General features: G+C 39.8%; 1 protein-coding gene across 2 annotated transcripts in view; it reads right to left on the bottom strand.

Moving 5' to 3' along the window:
* Window positions 1-33: 33 nt before the first annotated feature.
* MSANTD1 (Myb/SANT DNA binding domain containing 1) overlaps window positions 34-26860 on the bottom strand; it is a 44074-nt gene continuing 17247 nt past the window's right edge. Inside the window, exons 1-4 of one of the 2 annotated variants that reach the window (XM_064450805.1) lie at window positions 20609-20647; window positions 20226-20490; window positions 10394-10678; window positions 34-943 (exon numbers count right to left, since the gene is read on the bottom strand). In XM_064450805.1, the coding sequence (XP_064306875.1) occupies window positions 703-943; window positions 10394-10678; window positions 20226-20479 (780 nt within the window). In that variant the 5' untranslated portion in view covers window positions 20480-20490; window positions 20609-20647 and the 3' untranslated portion in view covers window positions 34-702. Of the gene's footprint in view, window positions 944-10393; window positions 10679-20225; window positions 20491-20608; window positions 20648-26860 lie in introns of those variants that run through there. The other variant, XM_064450804.1, reaches the window with a different exon arrangement.

Here is a 26860-nt window from a genome sequence, read left to right as displayed (position 1 = left end):
TTGCTGGTTGTTCATTAAGTCAACAGATTCCCGTTAATGGAAAAAAATTAAACATTTAATATCAAAAGCAACTTCAAGTATCTTCTATACATTTTAGTATTCAGTATATAGTAAGGTGGGTTTCGGGTTTTCTTTGTATATCAAAAATGTATTTGAATAGAATATTTTTACCCTAATACTTTAGAGTACTATTCAGATCAGGCATGGAGTTTAAAATTATGTATCTCATGGTCCCAACTAGCTCTTCACGAGAACCATAGGTCACTTGTACAATCACGGCATATGTTTCAAAACAGGGTTTAATCATCAGCAAAGTCAAGATGCAATTACCATGTTTAGAAATGCACTATTTCGTTCTCCTACAACAGGTCAAGCTGCAGTCCTTTATGTGAAACAATATACAACACCACTGTTTGTAAAACAATACCTGACCTAGGCATAAATAGTACTGAAGTTCCCAGAGCTGTTCATCCCTTAACCTTTCTGTATAAAAATAATTCAACTTAGGCATATATTGCACTAATTTTATCATACTGGATAGCTCTCAACCTGCATTTTCTGTTCTCTTTGCTTAAGTAAGATTACACTAGGGTTTTAATTTCCATGGAAAACCTGGGAATAGGTCGACAGACACACATAAGGTGTGCAATAAAGGGATGTCTATAATATCAATAGTGATCTCAGAGGCATTCACAAAGGAAACTACACATTAGATTTGGAGATCATTTTCTCCAGTAGATTCATCATCCGCTCCTGTAGCTGCAAGCTTTGAACTTGAATGATGTTCTGCTGGTCCAGAATCCTGCGCACTTCTCTACAGGTTTCTTCCATAGCTCTACTCAACTTCTTTTGTTCTTCCAACATGGCTTCCATTAATTTTAGCTTCTTCTTTTGGAAGCTGCAGCTTTGCATTTTTCTTTTCTTAACTGGTCTTTCTTCAGCTCTGAAATGTGAATATTTGTTAACAGTTAAACTCATATTTATAAAAAAAAAAACCATGCTAGAATCTAAAATTCTATACTACATTCTTGGCCAAGATACAACCTAGTCCTATTTTTAAATCCTGCTGTGTTCTCCAATAAATTCCCTCTCAAGTTCATGCCAAAACGTAAGTATTTACTGTATTATGTCATGGTGTTACAGACTGTAAAAAAAGATTTTAAATCTCATTGTTTTTAATGAGAATTTTCCGTGCAGAATACAGGCTTGTTTTGGGGGTTTTTTTTAATCGTGACACTTCTTACACATTGAATTTATAAACTGTATTGGGAGAGACATTTTGCTCATCTGGCCTTTAAAACTCCAATTCTAAAGCTGCAACACTCATCCCAGCTGGAGAAAGTGCTGCACTGTTATGTGTGGTGGTAAGTTACAGCTAATTTTTTAAAGCATCACATTAGTAAGGCTGATCCCACTACAGCATACTAGTCTCAGAACTTGCCCCTGCACTGAGACACAGCAGTTGCACTGACCACTTATATATTCCACCACAAAAACATTATAAACAGTATTAAAATTAAGCAGGATACAGCTTACAAGATTCCCTCTTTTCTTACAGGGCACAGATTGATCACATTTCATGTTTGCTTTTAGAGGCATTTGCCAGCTGCACTTTAAGATTTTTTTTTAATTAAATGTACTTGTCACAAACACAGGATACTATGCCTACCTTCTTCTCATCTTTAGGTTAATGACAAGTTTTATTGAGTAGGATAGCTAACAAAACAAACCATACTTCCCTTCAAACTCCTAATATTTTAACAAAAATTTCAAGCATGCTATAACCCTCTGCCTATAGTTTTGTTTTCATCATAATATAAAGGCAAGACTCTGTATTGGATATAGCAATTAACTGCTATTTGGATTTTTTAAAAATCTGCAATTCAAAGAGTATTTGTATCCCTTGGAGAACACCAGATAGCCCAATCCAAGGCTGTCTGTGTATCCAGTCATGTTCCTCTAGCAGAACATCTCTAAAATCTCACGGTATAAAATTTAGACAAGCATGTATCAAATTGCACACCTTCAGCTGAAATCTGTGGAACTGCCATGTGCAGTTTGGGTAATATTAAGAATTTCCTCTATGCTGGATCATGCTGAGTTTCTGTTTTGGAAGAGACATAAACCTAGCAGTCTCAGGATGTGTAGTTCACATGGCCGTCCTAACTTGGGGTGACAGTAGAACGCATGAATTCATAACCAGCCTACTCGACATACAAGTCAGAACAAACAGAGATCTGTTTCTCTTAACCTGTAATCTAAGGAAGAAGTGTGCTGGACTGTGAAGGAGGAAGAAAGGCAAGTAGAAGGCAAATATGCAAGTCAACTATACATCTTAAGAACCCAGTTACAGCTGAATAACTTCTAACTTAATGTGATGGTCCATGTGGTCATTTACACTTTTTGTAACTCTGGAGTGGAGTGCCCAACATCAAATTTATCTGATGATGGGTCTTGAAGTCCCTTCACACAAACAGCGATCTCCGTTGTGTTCTGCCAAACGCAGTATGCTTTCTAGGTGAAAGGCAGTAATGAGATAGCACAGTTGTGAGTAGTATGGTATGTCAACACCTTGCAGATCTCAAGATATCCTTGAATAAGGATAACTTGAAATCCTGAGGAATGTGGTTTTATTAATGTGGAGAAGAGGAGTTGGGGAGGAAGGTCAGTCAGCTGTGGCAGATTTGTATAATTCCATTCACATTCTTATCCTACTTGACAGGCTTTGTGCAACAGTGACTGTGACATTCAGATCTCTCAGCAAGAGAAATAAACAATCCTAAGCACCTGAAAGACTTAATGCAAATATAACAAAAAGACACAATCCCCTTGACATTTAAGCGTGCAATCATCCAAAAAGGGTGAGGCCTATGAAAACAAACAAGTGGATTAAATTAAAAGCCATTAAAATTCTTAGACCAAAAAAAAATCAAATTGGTCTTGAGGGAAACTGTTTGAGTACTGTCATTTACATGTGCTGTCCCCCCTGCACAGATAAGAAAGAACAACAATCTTCCATTATAAATGTACACTAACATGGTGAACAAAGACCATTGGTTTTCAGATTGCCTAAGAATTTAAAGTTACCTGTACAATTCATAGGGCTTTATCACCATTACACTGCTGAGATGATGCTAAGTGGAAGGAGACATTATCATCTTTACGCTAAACAAAACTTCGGAAGGTATACAAAATAAACTCACCTTTGCAGATTCTATGTATCATATTGGATTCTGGGCATCAAATAAATGTTCATAAAATAAATACATGCTGCTCTGCTCAAACTGTGGGTCAAGCTTGCAGCTGATCACCATGACATTACCACAGCCAGACAATCCTGCAAGAATGGGTATTGGCTGACAGTAAATTCTGTTTGCCCCCATTAATTCTAAGGGCCAAAATGATTTGAAATGCTGTTCTCAAAGAGGCCAAGCAAGTGGAAAAGGTCTACAACAGTCTAAGGACAACACTTAAGCTGTTATTCCAAGGTTCCCATCACTGCACTCACATTCACAAAGAATGTATTCTTCCTGGTAGGCAGAGCAAGAAGCTTTCTGAAATGATGTTATTATCTAAGCCAAAGTCACCTTTTAAATTTAAACTTGTCTTCACAGAGGATTTAATTATTGAAAAAGCGATGGATCTCTACCCTCTTCCCTGTGCAGTATCAGAAAGTACCTATGGTAAGGTCTCGTCTGAAACAAGTAAGAATTGGCTTCTAGAGCCACAAGAGGGCTTGAGTCTTGTCGAAGTAAGCACAGGTGAGAATGGTCCTTAATAAGGAATGAGAGAGAAAATCTGAAGCATGTCAACGGTACTGGGCTGCATCGAGTATTGCATGACTTGGCAGTTGTAGCTGCCATTTGGATTTTAATTTCAATCGGGACAGAAAAAAAAAATGAAAAAAGGAGATGGCATGATTTGGATTGAAAGATCTAAAATTAGCCTTATTTTTAAGAGAAAAAAAAAGTGTTTGAAGTGTTGTCCTAGAGCCTGTACAGGATTTTATTTATTTTTCAGTTAAACAAATGTGGTCCCATCAAAAACCTGTATGACATATGACCATACATCCAAGGGAACTGTATCAGCAGTATCTGCAGTCTGCTAATAACTGTGAAGGTATCCACTGACAAGCGCTTGCTCAAAATCAGGCAGAGAAGTTCCCCCAAAAGCCAGGACACAAGGATTCTTCAAGGTCTGCTAAGTACTCTCTATGTTTGTTTACAATTAACAAACAAGACTTGGTAATTAGAAAGCCTTAACTGAAAAGAAATACTTATTTCGGACACCCCTAGCTTTGGTGGTGTTCTCAATCTCCTTTCCAGCCACAGGGACTATCAATGAGAGGGTTTTATGATCACTCACAAGTCCATAGTAAGGACTTGGAATTTACAAGTCTCTCTTCTTGCAGAATAGCCCTTGAAGGTGAGTTCTTGAGAAGGCATCTACAAAAGGAGGATCTAAAGAATCTAATTTACGAATAAAGAACCCTCAGCAGCATGAAACAATGTAAAATGTCCAGTGATGCCTGAAGGAGTTATTTGAATACTGAAGTGTTTCTTCAGATACTGAGGCATCTTTCTTGAGAAGTTCTAGGTCTTCTAGGTAGCATGCCAGGGACAATGTGTCAAAAACTTTTTTATAACAGAAAGTCAAGAGGGAAGCAGTGATAGGAGTATGGGCTGAGGATACTGTTGCTGGTGGGTCAGTTTCATCTAGGAGTATGTCTAGTTTGGCAGCCTATAGGCATGAGCATAAGAAATAATTTGTGTTTCTGGTAGCAAACACCAATCGGTTCCTGTTGCTGATTCTCCACGTTGCACTCCTGTGCAGCCACCATCTCTGTAACAACAGGGGTGTAACAGATCCTGACAGCGTCCACAGCCTCTGCGCCAAAGAAGCATCTCCACTCTTTGCCAAGACTAGTCTCTGAAGGTAAATTTTGAAATCTGAATGAAAGAGGGGTCTAGGAAATCTAGGACCTCAAATATAATCTGCTGATATTCTTGGGCCTCCAGCATCAACAGCAGGGATCCTCCAAGAGAATTGGCACTGGTTTTCCCCGGACAACACAATGGAAGAGTGGAAGATCTCTGGCACTGGCACCATGTTCCAAGCAGAATCTTGCAAAGCTTTTTCTACACTATGCTCCAAAACAGACAGGCAGGGTTCAAATGAAGCAAACCAAAAGAAAGAAAATATTCCCTGTCATCTAGGAGGCTGAGCAGAAATGACAGTATGCGTTGGGGACAGAGGGAACAAAGCAAAAGCTCCTGATATAATGAGGCAAGGTATTAGGCAAATCTCAAATGCATTTGCTGTCCACCTATCTGAGATCAATTTAATTCACTGTTCAATTAAAAGTTCCTTGATTGATTGCCTACACTCACCCAATAAGGCTCATTTCAGGGATGTGTGTGAATAATTAATGAAGCAGGGGTTAAGTACAAAGAGTAATCTGTCTACCAGAATGTGTTACCTCCACAAAATCATAAAAACTGTTCTTTCTTTCTGACTGCTTCATGGCAAATGGGTCTCCAGTACCATCAGTTTCTGGAATTTATGGCTGTCAACAACTAACAGCTGTTTCTGACTTGGTTGTGCTATTTTAGCAAAATACAAATCTGAGTAGACCTCCATAACTCATATCGTTATGGAAAATAATCAACAATGATCTAGAAATAAGTAATAGTAATGTTAGAGATGGCACAAAGATCTTCAGAGTTTGAGGACTGAGGATCAGGCAACCTGAATCTTCTGGTAAACTAGGCTCATTCAAATACAGCCAAATGCATTCAGGAATTAATGAGGCTTATCCTTGAAGTGTAGAAAAAAACCACAGAAACGGCTTGGAGGCTGGGCAAAGCATCTTGCTATGATAACAAGTCTGCATAACGAGTTAAGATGCACTACATAATGCGCATAGCCTAAAGCTCAAACTTCTTTGTAGATGCTGCTGATTCAGATTTTAAACAGCCATGGCATAATTTTAGAAAGATTAAAGGCTTTGCCAAAACTGTTATTTCCTGAATTAGCATCCTCACCAGGTTTTAATGCACTTCTTTTAAAGAATTCATATCTTGGTTAATTCACATTACCAATTCTTACTCTTACTCGGTGTGTAAACCTTCTGTACCAAATTATTTAATCTACATTTTAAAACCAAAGAATACCAAAGACAGTATGATCGAAGGTGGTATAGTTTGCCTCAACTGCCCTGAGGCAAAAGTGATAAATACTGGAAGAGTCTCCAGTATAGTGAAAAGAAAGATAAACAGAACTAACATCTGGAAGTTTAGTTCACTATATTCACATCAGAAAAAAGACACAGGTTTAAGCAGGGGATTAATCACTGGAACAGATCCCTGTAGGGAAGACTGAATTCTCCGTCTTCTGAATGTATCAGATCTAGACTAGATATCTAGTAAAAAATTTCCAAAAGTCAAACGAATCATAGGAACAAAGAAGTGGAGGACAACAGAGACATGGGGCTCCTGAGTGCAGTAGTCCTCTGTTGAGGGGAAGCATGTCACAGAACTCCCTCCGTAACAGTTCTGGGCTCCACACCAGAATAACTGAATTTAAATACATGGATGGGATTTAACAGGAAGCCAGACCAGATAACGTGGTGGGGATTTTATGGTCTATTAAAGTACCTCTTTCATCCCCATTTTTACTACAATAGAAATGGCAGAACAGATGAAGTCTGAACCACATTCACAGTCTATTTTCATTGTTAAAGTAATGACAAAGACTATAAATTAATCCACAGGGTGAAAAAACCCACTGTTTTCAATTAGATAAAAAGCCATGTATAGGGGTGTTAGGAATTTTGATTTTAAAAGTTTAAGCTGCAGTACAAGACTCCACCACATTGCATTATATTATCTGACCATAGAATCATAAAGTCATTAAGGTTGGAAAAGACCTCTAAGATCATCAAGTCCAACCATCAACCCAACACCACCTTGCCTCCTAAACCATGTCCCGAAGTGCCACATCTACACGTTTTTTTAGAGGTGGATGGTGACTCCACCATACTAGAATAATTCTGTTATTATCAGATGTTTTATGGTCATTGCAGTATAATACAAGCTTTGTTGCAGCCCAAGAGCAGTGTTAGAACAATACTAAACAAATAGCAGGCATCCAATTAAAGGGAAATTGGGATGCCAACTGTTTTTCTCCTCTGCAAATTGCAACGAAAATAAAAATTCATTTCATCGCATGTTAATTGTATATCTCTAACTAGCAATATTTGTTTTTGTAAGAAGGTCCCAAACTCAAGGAATTTCAAATAAAATGAAAGAAAAAAAAAACGGTTTAAAGTATTTTTAGCCTGAGACTGTATATGTATTGACTGAAGCATAAATCTTGACATTTTTCTCTATCATGAAAGCTAAAATTAAGTTCTGTAATTTAAAGTTGCAGTTTATATAGCCGAGTAGCCTCCTGCTATGTTCAAGGATACTGTGGAAAATACAAAGCTGTCACTCAAAAGCTGATTGAGGGTTTAAGGGAATAATAGTAAAGTTTTCAGAAGTTTAAAAGTGGTCTTAAAAAAGTTACTGATAGAGGGGTTTTTGACTCTCCGTTGTTGCCATAACATCATGACTTTTATTACGGAAGAAAAAAATCCAACAGCATAAGCTTACTTTGCCTACTTGACTGTGTATAGCTTGCTTCATAGAAAAATAAAGAATATACAGTTGTAAAATATACAGCTCTAAAATGCATCTATATTTTACATATAGGTAGGTGTGTATATATCTTTCAAAACATGTTTCAAAGTAATTGTTTTGCATAGCTGTGAAGTACAAAAATTGAGAGGGAAATTGAGGACCTGAACTATTCTTTTAATTTCAAATCCCAGTATTGTCTTTAGTTCCTTTTTTTGAATCTGTTAGATCAACTGTGTACCATTTAGAGGCAAGGGCATTTACAAAAAAGCCAAGATGGACCCAGATTTTGTACGCTAATTCCTTTCTCTCTTGCTGGCTATTTTGAAGTGTTTTTCAAATATAAGATGACACACTAATTGCTTAAGCTGAAAATGGCTTCTCAGTTCATAATTTTCCATTAGTAACTCCAAAAGAATTATCTTCCTTGTCTTACCATGGCAGCTCTAAGGGATTTTAACCCATCTGATATCATTAGCAAGCACTGTATTTCCTTCTGGCTGAAAAAGGGTTTCCTACTCTTCTCTCATTCATCAGGCTAAACTAAAGAGGTCAAAGCTGTACGAACTTTTCAAATCCCCCTATGTCTATTGTAATACCACTTTTCCTCCTTCCCGATACATGCCTCATTAATATCACAAGTGCCTTCTAATTTTCAATCCACTCACAATGCTCACCTGAAACATTATACTAATCTCTTAGATGGTATCTACCACTTAACTGTTTCTTTTTTTAAACATAGCAAATTTTAACTTGTGAAAATGTACATATCTTGCTGTTAAATGATATGCACAATATTATATTGCACAAATTTTTTTTTTTATGGTAGAGACTATGAGAATGTGGCTACATTCGTAAGTTAGGAAGTTGTGTATTATGGAGGTGCTACCACACTGACAGCTGACCTGCCGTCCCCTCCAGCTCCCAAACCCTGATGCACAGCCATGCTTAGCAGGCAACAGCAGCACTGCAACTTGATCTACTGCAAGGACAAAGCATCCTTACCTGCCATACAGACTTGCAGCCAGTTGAAAGACAGCCTGTGCCATTGAAGGCTAGATTTAAATGATCTGCAGTTTCTAAATTGGCCAAGTAAAGTTAAAATATTTTTAACTAAAACTGGTTAGGTAATTACCTTGGATAAAGTTAAAAAAAACCACTGAACATGAAGCTGGCTAAAATGCATTGTAGCCTAAATTTTCCAGAACATATCACTATGGAAATAATTCAGATAGAATAGAGTGGCTTAAGTCCACTTTAGCTGTGAATGAAACTGTCTACATGAGAGTGGGAGTCCACATGTGAACGGTGAGCACGACAGATACACAGTTGTGGTTGATTAGCTTGACTTCTGTGACGACTTGTCTACACTCTGTAATGAAACCTGGTGTGAAGACCTCTGTCCTCCCCTACCAGTCACCCAGAGTACAAAATCTGTGCTGTCCTGGAGTTGCCCCTAAGCTGAAGAAACTTAACATCTGGCATTTTTACAAAGGCTGACTATCAAGTAGTCTAGTGAATAAACCAGACTCATGTTTGTGGAAAAGTGACCTTCTAATTAGATACTAAATAATATTGTTGGAAATCAAATTATGAATTGGGAAAAAAGTTACTGCATCAGAAACGTGACCTTGGAGTCTGCAGAGACTGTGTACCAGATTTATCAACTACCTACAATGAACTATGATGAAAAAACTTGCTGCTTGTGAACAAAAATGTTGCTACGGTTCCAGAATTATACACCATAATCTATATTTAACTGCAAAAAAAAAAAAGTTTTTTAAAAACAATCAGCTATTCAAGGGCTATTTTCTTGAATTATTGAGTGAATTTACCCTAGTTTTATCCATCCAAGAGCAGCCCGAGAAACAATAATCCAGACTTGTTAGCTTGGTTCTGCTTCCAGCTCAACACCTTCTCAGTTGCATGACTGACAGATAATTTTACTGTTATAGTTAAAGCCTCACAGACTCATGATAAGGATCTCTAGAATCAAATCTTTTTCCTGCCAGAAAACTGTAATCAACTGTTATTTCACACCACTCTGGATGAAAAATGAGGCCAGTAAAGTCTAAAATTCGTATCAAGTGTACAACCCTGCCTTTTGTTAAAATGCTGCTTTCCAGAGAACTCCAATCTTATCAAAAAAGGAAACACATGTTTGCATTCTCAAACTAGCATCTACTTTGAAAAAGTGACATTCTGAATTGTATTTAAAATGTTGCAATGTACTTTCAAACTGCATGAGTAGCATTTCAGTGTCCATAGAAATACTTAGTTTGCATCTTTTCACCATTTTAATAATAGCTGAAGCCAGAGAAATTTAACACTCGTACCAAAAGCAAAACTAGAGCAAGCCAAGAATCATCTAAGCAGTATGTTATATCTCTGGTTGCACGGCAGGACTCTCTTGAACATGCCTATACTCCTATTACAAACACTCTACCTCATGTGAGCAGTGACATGCATGCTGAGTTTTGGCAACATCCTACTACTTTTTTCCCAGTCCTCCCACTCTCTTCCAGTCTCTCATAAAAGGAATAAAGAAAATGCCCTAATTCAGCAAAGTGGCTGAGGCTGGGGAACAGATCTCATTTGTGATTTACAGACAAGATGCAACAGCTGTTACAGAAAATTGTGCTAGGGTGTCCCCTTTACGTAGCAGAACTGGTTCATTCTGTGAAATACAAGAAAGGGGGAGAAACAGATGCTACCTCAGCTTGTAAGAAAGTAAGCTTGATGAGCTCTCTGAATGTTCATCTTCAAAGCACTCTTCCCTTCCTTCATATGTAAACTGGTTATATGGCAAATACAGAGGTGTAGACTTAGCTGATGGAGACTGCGAAGCCTCCGTCTGAGACGTAGAAGGACCTGGTTGCTGATTTTCATGCATTTTCACATCACTGTGGTCTGTCACTTTGGATAAGATCCTATCAATGGTTTTGTAGTAAGGCCAGTCAGGTGCAACAGTTTCACTGTCAGTCATGCATTTTAATTTCCTGTAAGAAAAGGCATACAACGTTAAAGCTTGTTTTCCTGTAAAAATACTTCTCATACAGATCTTCTATCTCAAAGCATTTGTTCTGGCCACATTTAGGAGTCGAACTGAATGCTTTTAATGAGAATAAAATTAGACACTTTTTTCTTTTAATCTCCAATGAAGCCATTCAGTTTCTTTTCCTAGTTTTGACTTGTGATTAAAAGTTGCATGTAAACCCCAAATGAAATTCAATACAAATAAAGAACATTGCAACTTCTAATGGAAACAGTACTATGATGGTTGTAGAATACATTTTCTTCCCCTTACAGAGTGCCAGACTAGCCAATCTGACAACTAGAGTAGGCAACACACCGCAGCCTTTACCAGACTACAGCCAGCCCTGTCCTCCCATGCTTTGAAGGAAGAATATTTATTTTCCATGATGAATACAAGTGGCTATAGCTATCATTCATATCCTCTTCCTAATATTGCCTAAAACCTCTCAATTGCCCACATAAACATCCTAGTAACAACCATGAGATGTAGACATCTGTTCATTTGTTACAGAACAAAGATCAGTGTAGGAAGAAGTATAGAATGCCATTATTTAAAAAAAAAAAAAAAGTTAATAATGCATTATAAACAGCATGCACAAAAGCATTACATTGTAAGGACTATCAACCATGACTTTGTCTTTCACATGCATCTTATCACAAGACTTATTATTCAGTCCTAACAAAAAGTTCACTGTTATCCCATTCAGTACCTACTGTCATTTTATTTGCTTTTACTGAAAAATATAAAACTGAGGTGTATAGATGAATTATACACCTCAGAAACTCCAGTGCCCAGCTAGGGTCCCAAACTTTTCCTTTCCATTTGCCTTTCCCAGTTGGGATCTTGTTACTCTAAACTCTAAATCAAAACGCAGCAAGGGAACACAACAGGAAAGGCAAGACCACTGACAAATGCTCCATTTTCATAAACCAGATTTCATTCAAATGAACAAAAAGCGGAAACAAATCTGATTCTCTCAGCTAGCAAGAGGCTTCCATTTGCAGAAAAAAGGATAAAAACTATTCCTGGACACCTGGCCCATCCCCTTTTCTTGAAGCTTTTCAGGTTTTTCCTCCTCAAAATCCATCCTGCCCACACCGGTCCTGCGAAGGATAGAATTTAATAACATGTAAACACGATAAAAATGGTGCCAAACTTAAAAGTGGGAACTTGAAGTTCTTCCTTTTAAACAGCTCTCAGCCTAGGGTAAGGGGAAATCCACCAGTGAGGAAAGAAGGCAGAAAGATTTGCTTAGATTTTAAAGCCATTTAAGGATTCTACTTTTTTTTCATCCTTGCAAGGTCTGATGAGCTTTTCCAGCTATTTAGAAATGCGTATCATAGTCCTGCACAGCGAAGCCTCCACAACCATCCATATTTTTATGCCCTCTATGCATTCAAAATTTTAATTTCATACATGTTTCACAACCTGCTGCTGCAATTTCATAGTCAGAATATCTAGCTCAACCTACAAATACATGCATATCCATCAAGCACAGATACAAAATAGCTAAATACAGGGGTGACAACAACCATCACTTGATATTGATTATTTTTAGTTCAATTGTTTAGGCTATTTGCATGGAAAACATATCAATTAAACCAGTGTAAGCTACTAGCCAAGTCTACATTCCACATTTGTTTGCCCATGTTGAAACCCCCAATATATTCAAGCAATGGGGTTTAATATATTAACCATCTGCTCATAGCAATGCATTCTCCACAGTTGGTCATCCCCTCAGGTGAGACAGCAAAAAGCCATGCGTGAGCACGTCCCAGCCATGCCACTGGGAAGTCCAGCAGCTGCATTAAGACTTCACCATACACGGTTTGAGCCTTGAGGGTTACAAAACATTGTGCCAAAAAGGACAGGAAAAGCTGAGAGCTGGTGTTCTGCTGACTCTGCTCTGGGGGCAGACCTGTGCTTAGCCTAGCATTAGCCAGGACCCCCAAGTCCTCACCAACAGAGCTAATGCCCAGCCAGTCCATCCCCAGTCTGTATGAGTGCAGGGGATTTGACCATCTGCAGGACTTTGCATTTGTCATAGAATCATAGAATGGTTTGTGTTGGAAGGGACCTTTAGAGGTCATCTAGTCCAACCCCCCTGCAGCAAGCAGGGACACCTTCAACCTGATGAGGTTGCTCAGAGCCCTGTCCAACCTGACCTTGAATGTTTCCAGGGATGGAGCATCTACCACCTCTCTGGGCAGCCTGTGCCTGTGTTTCACCACCTTCATAGTAAAAAATTTTGTCCTTGTTGAATTTCATGGGGACCCTGTCAGCCCATTCCTGCAGCCTGTCTAGGTCACTCTGCGTGGCAGCCCTCGCACGTGCAGGCTGCAGCCCCCCAGTTTGGCATCATCTGCAAAATAGCAATCCTGCACTCCACCGTCTCCTCCTTTGGGTTGTTGATATTAAACAGGGCCTGTCCCAGTACAAAACACTGCAATCCTCCACTTGTAATGAGCCTCTAGGTAGAGTACAAGCCATTAACCACTACTCTCTGAGCCCAGTGATCCAGCCAGTTTTTCACCCAGCTGGCAGTCCATCTATTTGGAATATAACATCCCAACTTGGATAAAAGGATGTTCTTAGAGACCATGTCAAATGACTTTCTACTGCCAAGCTAGAAAACATCCATTGGTCTTCACCCATCAGCAGATCTAGTCATCTAATCACAGAAAGCAAGCAGGTCAGTCTTAGTAAATCCATTCTAGCTATTTCCAGTCACTACCTTCTCCTTCATGTGACTGGAAGTTGCTTCCAAGATGGCTTGCTCTGTGATCTTCCTAGGGATCGAAGGGAAGCTTTTAATTCCTCTTCTTGCCCTTTCTAAGATGGGTCCAAGAGCGGCCTTTCTTCAGTCAGCAGGGACCTCCCTCACTATTCAGACTTTCAGAGATGATCCTTGACTCAATCCTTTTCCACTACTGATGTTTCCTCTAAGCCTGCTCCAGGCACACCAGCCTGAGAGACCTGGGAAGTGAAGACTAAGGTAAAGAAGGCACCAAGTATCCTCAGACTTAATCCTTGCATCTGCTGTCACTAAATCACCCACCCCATTCACCAGCAGGCCCACGTCTTCCATGCTTAGTCTTTTACTCCTTAGCAAATTTTTCAGGAGTAGGTGTTTTGCCTGAGTAGGTCACTACCTTGGTTTTTACATTTGAGCTCAGCTCTGTATCCGGACCCCATTTTTGACAAAACTGTCATGATTTTGAAGGAAGACCTGTAGTTTACTATCTGCCTACACAGCTCTAGGGTTGCAGCTATATAAAACCAGGCATTTCTCTCTCTCTGAAGGCACTGAATGGATACTAAATCTTCCAATTCTGACTACTTACCATAGCTCTTGGCTAAAAAAAGTGATCACTACCAGGAGGCAGGCAAGAGAAATTCGTTAGCTTAAAAGCAGCACCAGCAGCAATCATCTACCTGTATGGAGTCTGGCTCATACATAAAGAAAAAAAGATGAAATAGATGGAGAGATGAGAAGATAAGGGGGAAGGGAGTGTCAGTCGTTTGGAAAAGAAGTAGGAACGCTGCAGGTGGAGGCAAACAGGGAGAACAGTCACTGGAAGAGTGGTGATGGTTTAGCTTTCTGGTAAAAACAAGTAGCTAATTTGGTAATATTAACATCAAGTTTCAGGATTCACTAATTTTTAAATATTTGTTTTTCTCCAACTGCCAGAAGTCCAGAAAACCTAGTGAGACAGCCGAGAGTTTTTGCCTGCATCAAGGTAAGCACAACCCTGGCAGAACTGAAGTCTAAAGCAGAGATGAATTTACTGCTCTAAGTCAGTCATTGCTGTAACTCACCACAGCAGGTCTTAGTTGCATCCAAAATGTAAAGTTAGGGGGGTTGGTTTGTTTTGTTTCTCTGCGCTTTTGGTTGGTTTGTTTGCTTTAATGAAAAAATGAAAAGAAACAGGACAATAGCAAGGCTGGGATGCCATAGGCCAAGAATGAGGGAGGAAGATGAGCCAAACATTCAACACTTTGAACTTGGGCAAATCCCTGCCTGAGCGAACAAGCCAGGAAGAAAAAATAGGTAAGAAACAGGGGTAAATGAGAAAGTCAGCAGATCTTGCAAAATAAATTCGTGCTGAGTTTATCTAGATCTGTTGTTGTTTCATGAGGCTCTATTAAAATCCAGCTGAGAGCAGAGGCAACTGAGAACTCTCTCCAAAAACTCAAGATCAAATTCGAAGTTCCAGTGGACAAATATCTGAAGTATGAAAAACACTGTCAAGTCAGTTAATCTGAAAGGTGGTTTCTTGTCTTATTGCAGAGAAGTGAATAAATTAATGGGCTTTGAGATCCTACTGCCAAAACGCTCCACTGAATGGACTGAGACACCAGTTGAGTAATTTGTGCTGCCGTTGACCTTTCTTCAGACATCATTCTGTGTGCCTATTAATCCACCTTCTAAAATAAAATTATTACAGTATTATGTTCTAGAGAATTTTTTTAATCATTATTTAGTCAGTAAAAAGCAAGCAATATATAACTTGCTTTTTTTTACTTTTTGTTCAAAACACTATTGCTTTTTTATTATTATTACAGTATTTTATATTACTACTTGCCTTAAGGAATGGATAAAAGATCCGTCTCCTGGGGTTTCTGAGAAAAGCTTTCAAAATAAATAATAAATAGCAACTGTTCATGAACCAATGAATGGTGAGGAAAAGAAAGGTGTATGAAAGTCCAGTACTAAGTTGTGCATCTGCGATAAATTATTGAAATTAAAAAGAAAGCTGGTAAAATATTCAAACTTTACTTTCTGCAGTAATTTGGCTACACTTACATTTTATCATTTGCTGCAGCAGAGGTCAAATATTCCAGTTGCTTAATGTCATGGAGTATAGCAACGGATTACCTAAGCAACAATGTTTAATTGCTATCATGTACACACGAAAATAAAAAATTAGACTAATATTTTATTCAAATCATGAGACAAATTCAAATTTACCAATCATTAACATTAATTGACTGCAATTCAAATCAAAAAGCAACAGCTGCATCCTGTTTCCTAGGCTTTGGGGAGGGTGGTGTTTTTGAAAATAATAAATTTGCATTCACAGAGTTCTTATTTTTAAACATCAGAAGGAATCAGTCAAAATTGTGGACCACTGTGCAAGCTTTACAAACCCCGCTTCCTTTTTATAAGCCCATGCATATTATGTCAGTGGAAATATAGCAACAGGTACAGTGCACTGTTACACATCAAGATCAGCATATTAGCATCGGCAGGACAGTGCTTTCTTTTAGAAGGACTGGTTATAGATTTACATGGGCTGAATGCCCGAAGTAGCCTACATAGTAGAAAGAATTCAGCACATAGTCCAAGTGATGCTAAACTGCAAGAGCCGGCATGCTAATCTCAGCAAAACTTCTGATGATCAACACATCAGAAAGCTTAACTTTAATTCCAGCAGGTTTGACTCAGCCCTTCCTCCTTCCAAGGCAGATAAATAAGGAGGTTCAAGGAGCTCACCGCACAGTTGTCTCTAAAACTGCATATTAAAAGCCTGCTGGCTGATCTATCCACAGCAGACATTTCAGGTTCTACTGCAATTCTTAAAAGCAGAATTTTACTCAAATGCACCTGCAAAAAATTTTCCTTCCACCTATGGTGCCATGCAGAACTTCCCAGGCGATTTCCACAGTGGATTAAATGGTCCTTTAACATAGTGAGACTCCAGTAAGAATTACCTAAGGTCATGGTATATTTTTGCCTGAATAGTTTCCTCCAAATGTACTTGGACTATGGTAATGCAGAGGAATACAGGAATGGCTCCCAGATCAGCCCATGGTCCCGCTGCCTCACTTCTGACAAAGGTCAGTGCTAAATACTTCCAGAATTATTGTCGGGGGGGGGGCCATTCACCCATAAAGACACTTGTTTGCTTTTCTATCAACAGCTAGTAATATCCTGAAATCTGTTGTCTTTTGTAACTCTATCTAATTTGAAGACAAACAATGTCTGGATTTTTATTTAATAAATCTAATCTTTAGTAAAAATAACAATAATAAAACAACCTACTGGTCTCTTGGTGTCAATGATTTTCAGTGGTAATGAGTTCCACATGCTTATTATGCAGTGTAATACAAATTTATATGACTTTAACCAGTCTTACGTTTCTTGCCTTGCAATTCCAATAAATAACTTCTTGTATTACGGCAAAAGAAATATCTGCTTTATATTCTGAAAAACAGTACTGTATATTTTATGCACCTTTATAACTCCTTTATATTTCTTTGCCTTCTTTCCAAGCGAGTCACAAACTTTTCCATTTCTCTTAATAAAGGAAGCTTTCCACATCTCACCCTAATTGTGTTTTCTAAACATCTTCTAATTCTCTTGTCACCTCCTTGAAATACAGGGCAGACAGAAATAAACAGAAGAATTCAAGGAGGAAATAATGACATAAAATAGATTTATATAATGGCACTTTAACATTTCAATAATGTTTTTACCTCAGATGTGGAGGAATGGGATACAATCACCCTAAAATTGCTTTTGTGACAGATGCTCATGTGCACTGAATTACACCTGAACTAACTTTATCTGGCAGCAAAAAATTCCACATAGGCTCCAAACGTACCCATAAGCAGGGTGAATACTTGGGCTGTTAGCCTGTACTGAGCTCCGTGTCACCCTAAGCGTGCACGCAGTTGTAGTCGCTGCAGCAACTGCAATAATTACTGGCTAAGAAATACCCCTCCCCTACCTATGTATACGTTTGGCTAACTTTGACTCCTTCTGCACAACAGATAATGGCTTTCACTGAGCAAAATAAGCAAAACAGTATTTACAGAACTACGTCTTAAAATGCTATGGCATCCTCAGATTGGAAAGCACCATTATAAATGTGTTCACCGCTTTCTGTTTTAGATCCTTTAATGCATCAGATCTTTAATAGCTCTTTCAAGAGTTGTCCCAAGATAAGACATGCCACTTTTAACACTGAACTTTGTTAAAAGGACTAGTAGAAATATTCAAGTACTGCTTTTTCTTTTATAGAAAAAATACATGTATATATGCATATACATATGTATAGCAATTTGTAGGACAGAAATTTTATTTTCCTTTATGAAATTGTGGCGCATCGCTAAATAATACAATTATCTGATTAAATCTTCCAATCCAGTTAATTTCTGACTATCAAAGTAAGGCTACAGACCATAGCATCTTTGCAACACTAGAAACAGTTGCATAAAAAAGTAAAGGGTCCTGAAGTAGTGTGAAGAAACAACCACTTGGGTGCTCAGAACAGCCCCCTCATTCCTGCTGCTGGTGCTACGTTCTCCCATGTCATGCTTAATACCCCTACGTAATCATTGCAAAATATTATCTCAGAGAGAGCATTTTCCCACTCTCAGGATCTTCTTTTTCAGTTTATGCCACAGTGCAGCAATGATGTGCAGAAATACACCGAGGTCAAGCATCTTCCTAAAGTGTCCTCCAGGCACCAAAACGTGGATGAAAACTCAGCTGCCTCACAGCAAAGCCAGCAGTCGGTGGCAACTCACATCATTTGGAGTTTCATCACAGCATTTCCCATCCTCACACACCAACAAAAAGTACCCAGAAAACTAGAAATTGTAAGTCGTGGCTTTTGTTTACCCTGTTCTCTCTATCACCTCGCCTTGAAAGCAAAAGCACACGGGCATGCTTTGGAAAAGAACAAACAATAAGAAAGATGCATTTCATATTCAAGAGTACAAAATGAAGCAGCACCGTGACAGTGCAAGGCAGCTTTCTAACTCTCCTAAATTAGCATCTTAATCAATAAGCAGGGAGCTGCAATGCACTGCAAATTAGAAAAGCAGCATGACAGTGTGCATCAGAAGCAATCTTAGAAGTTCACGGGAAAATAAGGAAGAAATTTTTTTAGAAAAAAAGGTGCTGCATTTCCCACCCACCCCTCACCCCAGTGCATATACACGAGTTATTTTATTTCTTCCCTTCCCCCAATGCAACTTTAAAGTAAAAACATTAATTAGAAAAACTGAGACAGTCTGATTGATGACAACACTGAAAATTTAGAACAAAGGCTGACAGAAATAACCTATTCCACTTGGCAATTACGGCACTTAAATATCATGCAGTGTTGCTAGACACCTGTAAAATCTCGGTGCCACGAGATGTATTTCTCAGCAGGGAGGGCTGCAGATTTAGCAGACTAAGCAAAGGCCTGGTAGCCAACAACTCCCGACTTCTAAATCTGCATCCGAGTGTGAATTGCTGGGTGAAGCTAGGAAAAAATGTATCTTACTTCCAGCTCTATCATTTACAGTATGGATGAAGAAAATTGTAAGGATTACAGCAGGGTTAGTACAATGTTTTGGAGACATTATCATTTGCTACAAAACATCAAGTTTAATATTACGAGATATGATGTTAAAGATTATGCTTGTGGATCGTACAAAGGTAGAAGGACATTCAAAGTTAAGGGGTTTACAGGATTTTGCCTAGTTTTCTATTTGATGAGTAGTACCTGCATTAAATACAGTAAAGGCGCCTTACAGAAAAGCGAGCAGTTTTAACATGGTTGCCTGCTGTAATAACCTTTTTTATTATTAATATGAGCTTTGAGGAGAGATTAAATAAGAGAGTCACATATTTGATTTTCTTGCATTACAAGCACATAGCTAAAATCACCACTCAGGATTTCCAGTATGAGGCAGTTTGTGCCTCACAGAGATAAGAATTTAAAAAAAAAGAGGGGGGGGGGAAATTATGCAAATATTTCTGTTAAGTTCTCATTATTTTTCCCCCTGCAAACAACAAATACACAAATGCCTCACATTTTCTAAAGCCAACTTCCCCTCCTGACTGACGCTGCCTGTTCTTTATCATCCCCTTGTAGACACCTCCGCCCTCCCCCCGACTCCTTTGGAGCAGTATTGACGGTGCACATTGATTCTCTCTCTGCAGATATAATAGTTCTTTCGCTGCTGCTGCTTATAATTATAGCAATGTGTGACACTCAGTAATAAGACATTCAATTATTTTTGGCCCCGTGAAGTGTAACCCTTCAACTCACAAGAACAAAATCTAGGAGCCTCAGCCCCCCCAAACATTATTCTGTATTTTTTTTTTTAAACTTTGCCTTGCAATACCGATTCTCACTGGCCACTTCAAACTGCAGGAGTTTCACTGCAAGGAACTGCTGCCAAGCTAACACAATCAGTCCCCTCAGCAAAGAGAGAAAAAAAAAAATAAATCTCTTTTCCCACTAAATACGTTTCCATCCCTCTGCATCATAACAATGCTAGCTAATTATAAAGAAACAAAGTTGTCCCAGAGTTTGACATGAAATGGGGGAAAAAATTAACAATGACGTAACAGCACTGGCAAGAGAGAATTTTAAAAGCGATATGAACAATCTTTAATCTTTTATCGACAGATTTCCTCTAGGAGACTTCTTTCTGAAAGGCAAAAATCACTGCGTTGTCTCTGCTAAAATCTCTTAAAATAAAAAGAATTAACTGAAGCTTACCTGTACTGGAATGTCATATTTGTAATTTTTATCTTTATTTCCTCTCCGTGGCGAATTTCTCCAGTCATTTCAAAGAGTTTGTTAGCCATTTTCTCATAAACTTTGGCATTCCTTTTAGTTTGTTTCAGCTCATCAAAAAATTCTTCCCAAACCAGCATTAAACCTCTCATTTCTGCATCAGTCCAGTTTCTGGCCCTTCTGTGTTTCTCAGTCTGAGAAGAGACAATGTAACTGGGAATTTCTGCTGCAGCCATTGCTGACTGACCTAAAAGGGTTTTAAAAGAGGACACTTAATATAGATTGAGTTTTTAGTTTAGGTTTTTTGTAGTGCAAGACATGCATATGTGGATAAAGAATTTGAATGACAACAGAACATATGAAACCTTTTTGCAACAGCTTGAAGCTTGAGTGCACAAAATGGGGCCTACATCTGACAGGCAGGAATTTAGTTAAAAGCTTTTAAACAGAGAAACGTCATTTTGATGTCACGTTTCCATAGCAACAGAGCAACTGCATAAGCTACAACAACAAAAACCTTTTAACTGAAAGCCAAAGAATCAGGACAAAGTTGACAGGCCATCAATATTAAAGCTTTTAAACACTTTAGGTTTAACAAAAAAAAGATCTATGCAGCCTTTGAGAAGCTACTTTTAAGTTTCTACTTCTTTTTTAGCTTTCCCTTACCTTCTAGGCAGACAATCTGCTAGCAGGGGGTCATGGTCGCCTGAACGAGCTTTTAAGTTGCGCCTTGACAGACTCTCTAGGAGGTTGCAAGGACTGAGGCCATGTACACAAAAAAAAAAAAAGCCTTTTTTTGCAAAGATATTCTGCAAAAAGCTTCAGCCAGCTTTAGGAAAACTATACATCTCTAACCTAATAAATGTTTAAGCAGGCAGGCTCATTAAAAAGGAGCCCGCATCTGGGTTTAAGAACATGCACAAAATAGTATTTAAGTGTTTAAATATAGAGATGCATATACAATTTCAATATAAAGCCACTTTTTTTCCCTGAGATGTTTTGCTGCTGATAAGCACACACTGCAGTCCTGCCAGTATGAATTTGCCTTTGTAGGTATGTATTACTGTATGTGTATTTTGTATTCCTTGTAATTTAGATGCTATTTATGCAGCCTGTGTTCTGCCTTAGGACTGCAGCAGAAGCATTTCACCTGCTTTATGGGGAACCTAAAGGGATTATTCAATGAGTTAAAAAAAGGCTGCGAGATGCTTAGAACTGTGAATAAATTGCTTTGCTGTAAAACAAGCATTTTGAGCTGGCTTCTATATAGGGCTAAATTCTGCCAGCAGTTATACCAGAGGAGCACTGCTTATTAATCGTATTACGTACTGTGCATCACAAGCAGTGGGCCAAATTCTGCCCCCACTTACACTCGTGCAATCTGACAATAATCTTTCACAAAACAGCAAGCTGCAGGAACTGCATTAATTCAAGCAGTACGAGCAGCTAAAGAGAAAGATGTTAATTTCCTACAGTCCCAATACAACCGTGTTATGTAAAATATAAATAAACAAACCACGGACCTTTATTATTATTATTTTCTGTTTCAGCATATAACAGCAATAACGACCTCACTGCAGGGCATTTCCTGAAGATTAATGGCAGGCAGGGGTTAACGGCCTGAGGCTCACCCAGTCAGTCGTTAATCCCCAGGAAATGTTCTGTGCCTCAATCCTTAATGCTTAAGTATCCTATAAATTGTAAGTCTTCTCATAACCACATCCTTGATCTTAACAATAGTTTAAAAATGCACAGCTTGATTTGCATCCTGGGGATGGCAAAGAGAGCACATAATGTTCCTAAAAGGTGCACTAGTAAAATTTGTAGTATCGTTGCTTTTTTTCTATTTTATTTATTCTATTGTTTATTACAAAAGGCACAACGGCATACCATAGAATAAGGGGGGTGGGGGGGATCACGCAAACTGTACATAGGAACTTCCATGGCTCCAACCTGAGCGTGTCTCTGTCACCAACATACCTGCTGAGTCACTGGCTTCCTCAAAAAAAAAAAAAGAAGAAAGAAAGAAGCCCTTAGCCTCCAAATAACTACTTTTAACTACTAATATGACAGCCTAGCAACTATTACCTTTAAAAATGTGTAAATAGCAGCATATGTTGTGATGATGGTCTTGCATGGTTTGTCTCTTGGGTGGCCAGCTGGGAGACATCACATGATCCGGGGACAGATGGTGGTCAGAAGAGGATCAGCTGGTGACATGTTCATTTTATTAATTTATTGTTTTGTTTTGTTTTGAAATTCCCATCACTTAACCTTGGGCTCCATGCAGCTATGTTAATAAAGCCGTACCAAACTTGGCTGGCTGCAGGGGCTGGGGATCACCAGGACAATTTTAAGGAAGCAACACTGTGCCCAAGAGGAAAACACCACCGGTGTCTCTTTTTACAGCACTGGCTCTGACCTGGGACCAGTGCACGCTACTGCAAAGCCAAACTTGCTTTTCATTCTTTCGTCATCTATTAGAGGTTTCTTTCTCCCCTCCAAGACTTTAATCCACCTAGGTTCTGAAAATGCTGATTAACACCACTGAAAGCTATAGCATGATATATATACATACTGTAAAAAAACACCAAAGATGGTCTCTGCTTTAAAGGGTTTTTTTAGTCCTCTTGAGCACAACAACCAGGACAGGGTGGGAGAGAACCTGTCCAGCTGCAACAAGTTCTTTCTCTGACAGTCCACAGCTATTCCTTCCCCTTTTCATCCACATGTGCCCAGCATATGTGTGGCTGCTCCTTGCTCTCCGTGCTGTTGGCTGGGGCCGTGCCCAGCCCCAAACCAGGGATCCTACAGAAGGGGAGCGGTTATTTCCCTGTACGATTTGCATTGCTCAACTTTTCTGTACACTGTTTCCTATTAGTGTAATTGACAGATTGATATAGTGGTATAGTGCTATTTAACATCTGTTAAATAAAAGAAATGCTTTCTAATAATACCTCCCTTATTTCCCTCCCCTCCACACCAGAAGGGAATCTAAGTTTCCAGGGCTCAGGTTTTATCCCCTCCTCTGAGAAAGTCGTTGGTGTTAATTACAGAGGCTCCGCATGCCTCCTCTGCCTCGCTGAAGCACATGTGCCAAATGGTTGATAAAGTGACTGTTTTCCTACATGGAGCTGAAAGCAAGGAGAACTTTTTTACCCCCAAACAATCCCTGCAGTCCTCACCAGAGCTAGGGGAGGAAAAAATCACCTCTCCATGCTGTACCTCTCTCTGCTGATGTTCTGCAGAGCTGCGCAGTCCCTGGGAGTCACCAACCCCTTGTCCTGGCCCCTGAGTCAGGAGGAACAGCTCAGCTAAGACAGGACCAGCAAACCTTTGGGTGAAGAGCAGCCCTGTGATGGCAGGACAGCTGTCCCTCCCCAGGACTGGGGCTTTCGGAGGAGATGCTCCATTAGCACTCGGCTGCTTCTTGCCCCTCTCAAGCTAGAGGCTAGGCAAAAATTGTCATTTATCTCAAGACTGGCTGGTCACCAAACCCAGAATAACTGCTGGCATGATGAGCTGCGCCTCTGCCAGACCCAAGGCACTGATGCACCTGGCACTGACATCCCTCACGCTGTGCTCTGATGTCTCTGCTGACAGCAGAGTCCCCCAGCATCAGCCTCCTCCAGACTGAGGGCCAGCCTGGCACCAAGTGCCTCCCAAACAACTGAAGCCATTACTGTTCTCCTCAGTAAGAATGTTACTTCTCTTGGAAACCACTGAAATACATAATGGCGCTTCTGAGGACACCTTTGTAGATTACTTCCCTTTGTAGGGGAAAGCTGTTCTCCACTCTCCTGCTCACCCCAGTCCCTCCTCTGACGGGCACTGCAATGACAACCTACAAGATATTCCTATGAACATCAACATCAGTGGGCTTGAGGATCTCACTCACACCCTTCCTTTCAATGCACGCCTGCTCCTAAGAGCTCAGAGGAACATGAATTTAATGATCCTCTCACAAATCTGTTCTTTATATCATCTAAGTACCCTACCTGTTTTTTTTTTGCAATGATTATACATCAGCTTGAATAATAGCTCTTACAGCTGTTCCACCTTTCATGGTGAGCACTAAAGATAACAAACCCCAACCGGGGTAGAAGGGTTTCTAATTTGCAGGTGTGGATCTAAGTTCACCTATAGGTGTTTCTATCACAGAATTCAGTCAATTCCATTAATCCTAACATAGTTGTTGACTATACTTCAAATGACCTGTGCTAACTGACTGCGTATACAGCCTTCAGCTTTGCAAGTGTGGGCTAACACATGCCAAATAAAACTTCCTTTAACCAAGTTTTAGGGAAAGGGGTTTTCCCTTGCATTTGCAAGGAGATAACGGCTCTAGTCAGTCAATCACCAGAGCTCAACTCAGAAACTGTAAGCCATTAAACTCTGATTACAGAAGAGCATGCCTGATCCTGCTGATGGGGATTGTGGTAGAAGTCAGGCAGCACCTCCTTGGCAAATCAGAATTTATTCCACCAGGACACAAGAAATTTCTGCAACTTCTCCTAAATGTATATCTGTTTCAGAAAACCCAAATGAGCAGCTGCCTATAGAGAGGTGCTGACACACAGGTTGCTGCCCATTTGGATTTCAGAAATGGAAGTACATTAGTTTTGGTTCGTAAGTCTTCAGACCAATTGGTCTGGTCCCAGTTTTAGGACCACTGCCAACAAACACCACGTCAGGCAGCGACTCTGAGCAGAGACACTAGGAGGAGGAGGTCCCCGTTGGAGGGCCATCAGAAGCATGCATCACCCCTCAAAGAAACAGGTCCAATGCTCTAAAACACAGGGATATTTCAGTAGAGCATCCTGTAATGTCTTGATTACATAGAGCTCAAAAAACAAAGCTGCTTGCACCCTTTTGTGTTTAGGGCAAGCTGTTGAAAGCAAGGTTGTCCAAAGCACAGGCTTGTCACTGCTCCTTGCAGCCCTCCACTCTGGCCCATCAGGGGCGTGACATATGTGGGCAATAACAAATCTTGAAATTGGATAGTGGCTGCAGAGCACGTGTTCATCCTCTGGTTATTTCAGTGCAGGCACACCTTGATAACTCTGTTTAGAAGGATGCAAAAGTACGTACGTGTGTGTTTAATGACAAAGCATTTGGGCTTTGCATTGCAGTGGGATACTATATCTGAAGTTCAAAAAAAGCTGTCTGCACATATTGGGAGGCTGTTTCCTGCCCCACATCTTGCCATCCACTGGGCTAAAATGCCCACTTTCTAAAGTCTTATTAAAAATAATGTTTTAATGTCTCTGATCGCTGCACACTGCAATTTACAAAGACGGATAAATATAATGAGAGAAGAAATGCTCTTCCACTGCTTCTGAAAAGCTTGGTCAGAGGACACAGGCAGGGACGGGTGATCACGGAGGAGAAGCTGCCTTCTTTTCACCTCCGTTGATCCAACAGGTCCATGGGCAGCTTGTGCTCAGGAGAGTGCTGGAAACCAGGAGTTCACCCTAATGTAGGGAAGGCCCTTGCAGACAGCAGAGCTGGACTTGGGAATTCTGATAAGGTCTCCTTGGGTGATGGAGTCTTGTGTGTCTGTAAAGGCTCAGTAGCTTTAGAAAACCAGTCAACACAGAGCCATCAGATCAGTGCTGTAAAACTGCACACGAACCACAGCTCATGCTGTCCTAATACCTGTGAGGGAGGTTTAATGAGAAAGAGTAGAACACCATTTGTAAGGGAAGCAAAAAGCTATCTAATTGCAGGAAGTCCTATTAGAGGACAAAAAGAAAAAGTTATTCAGGCTGAGGAAGTATAGCAGGTGTCTCACAGTACATAAAACAGTCCCTTTCATCACAAGATCTACAACCTAACTGGGACATGCCACAAGGGAAACAAACAGGATAGACCAGGAGGGAAAAGTGACAATAATACATTACTGAGCAAAGGCCATCGCATGGTTGAATAGCTTTTATGTACATCTAAAATAAATAATACCTGCAAAGAAGTCTGACAACAGAAGTGGGTGCTCTGGAGGAAGCTGGCTGAGGGGAAGACATCCTGGCTGACAGGGGGTAGAGAAGATTTTTATATGTCAACACTTGCAACAAAAAGAACAAGAAAAACTAATTTTTCCACACCAGTGCTCTGCTGCAGGGCTATCTGTGTGGCAGGTTTCCCTGATGGCGCAGCAGGGCACTGGGCAGCCCGGGAGGACGGTGGCCTCAGAAGATGCAGGTGAGCTGGAAGAAGCTGGAGAGGTTTTTGATTTCATTTCGCTAGACCACATCCTGCTTGAATTTCACTGTAATCAGAACATTTCCCAAAAGCATTTTGATCTTGCTGAACTGGCATATTCTGACCAAAAATATCTCCTTTGCCTATTTTAGTAGTAACCATGGAAGCTAGCTTTGCACAGACATTCAATTGGAGAGAATGGCGAGAGACAGCGAGGTGAACGCAGACAAGATGGGAAGTGGGGCTTCAGCAGTCTTCATGGTCAGACCAGGAAGCATTAGCACAGACAAGGAGGAGACCTGGAATTATGTGGGGCTTTAGAAGAAGGAGCTCATGGACTGCAGGGAACCCAAGGAATTCACTGCTTGGAGAAACCAGGTATAGACTGGTATGCCGGTAGTTAACCGGATTAAAAA

This window comes from Phalacrocorax carbo, chromosome 4 (genome assembly GCF_963921805.1).
Source record: "Phalacrocorax carbo chromosome 4, bPhaCar2.1, whole genome shotgun sequence".
In the NCBI taxonomy this organism is placed as follows: Eukaryota; Metazoa; Chordata; class Aves; order Suliformes; family Phalacrocoracidae; genus Phalacrocorax; species Phalacrocorax carbo.
This window is presented reverse-complemented; position numbering and strand designations above follow the sequence as displayed.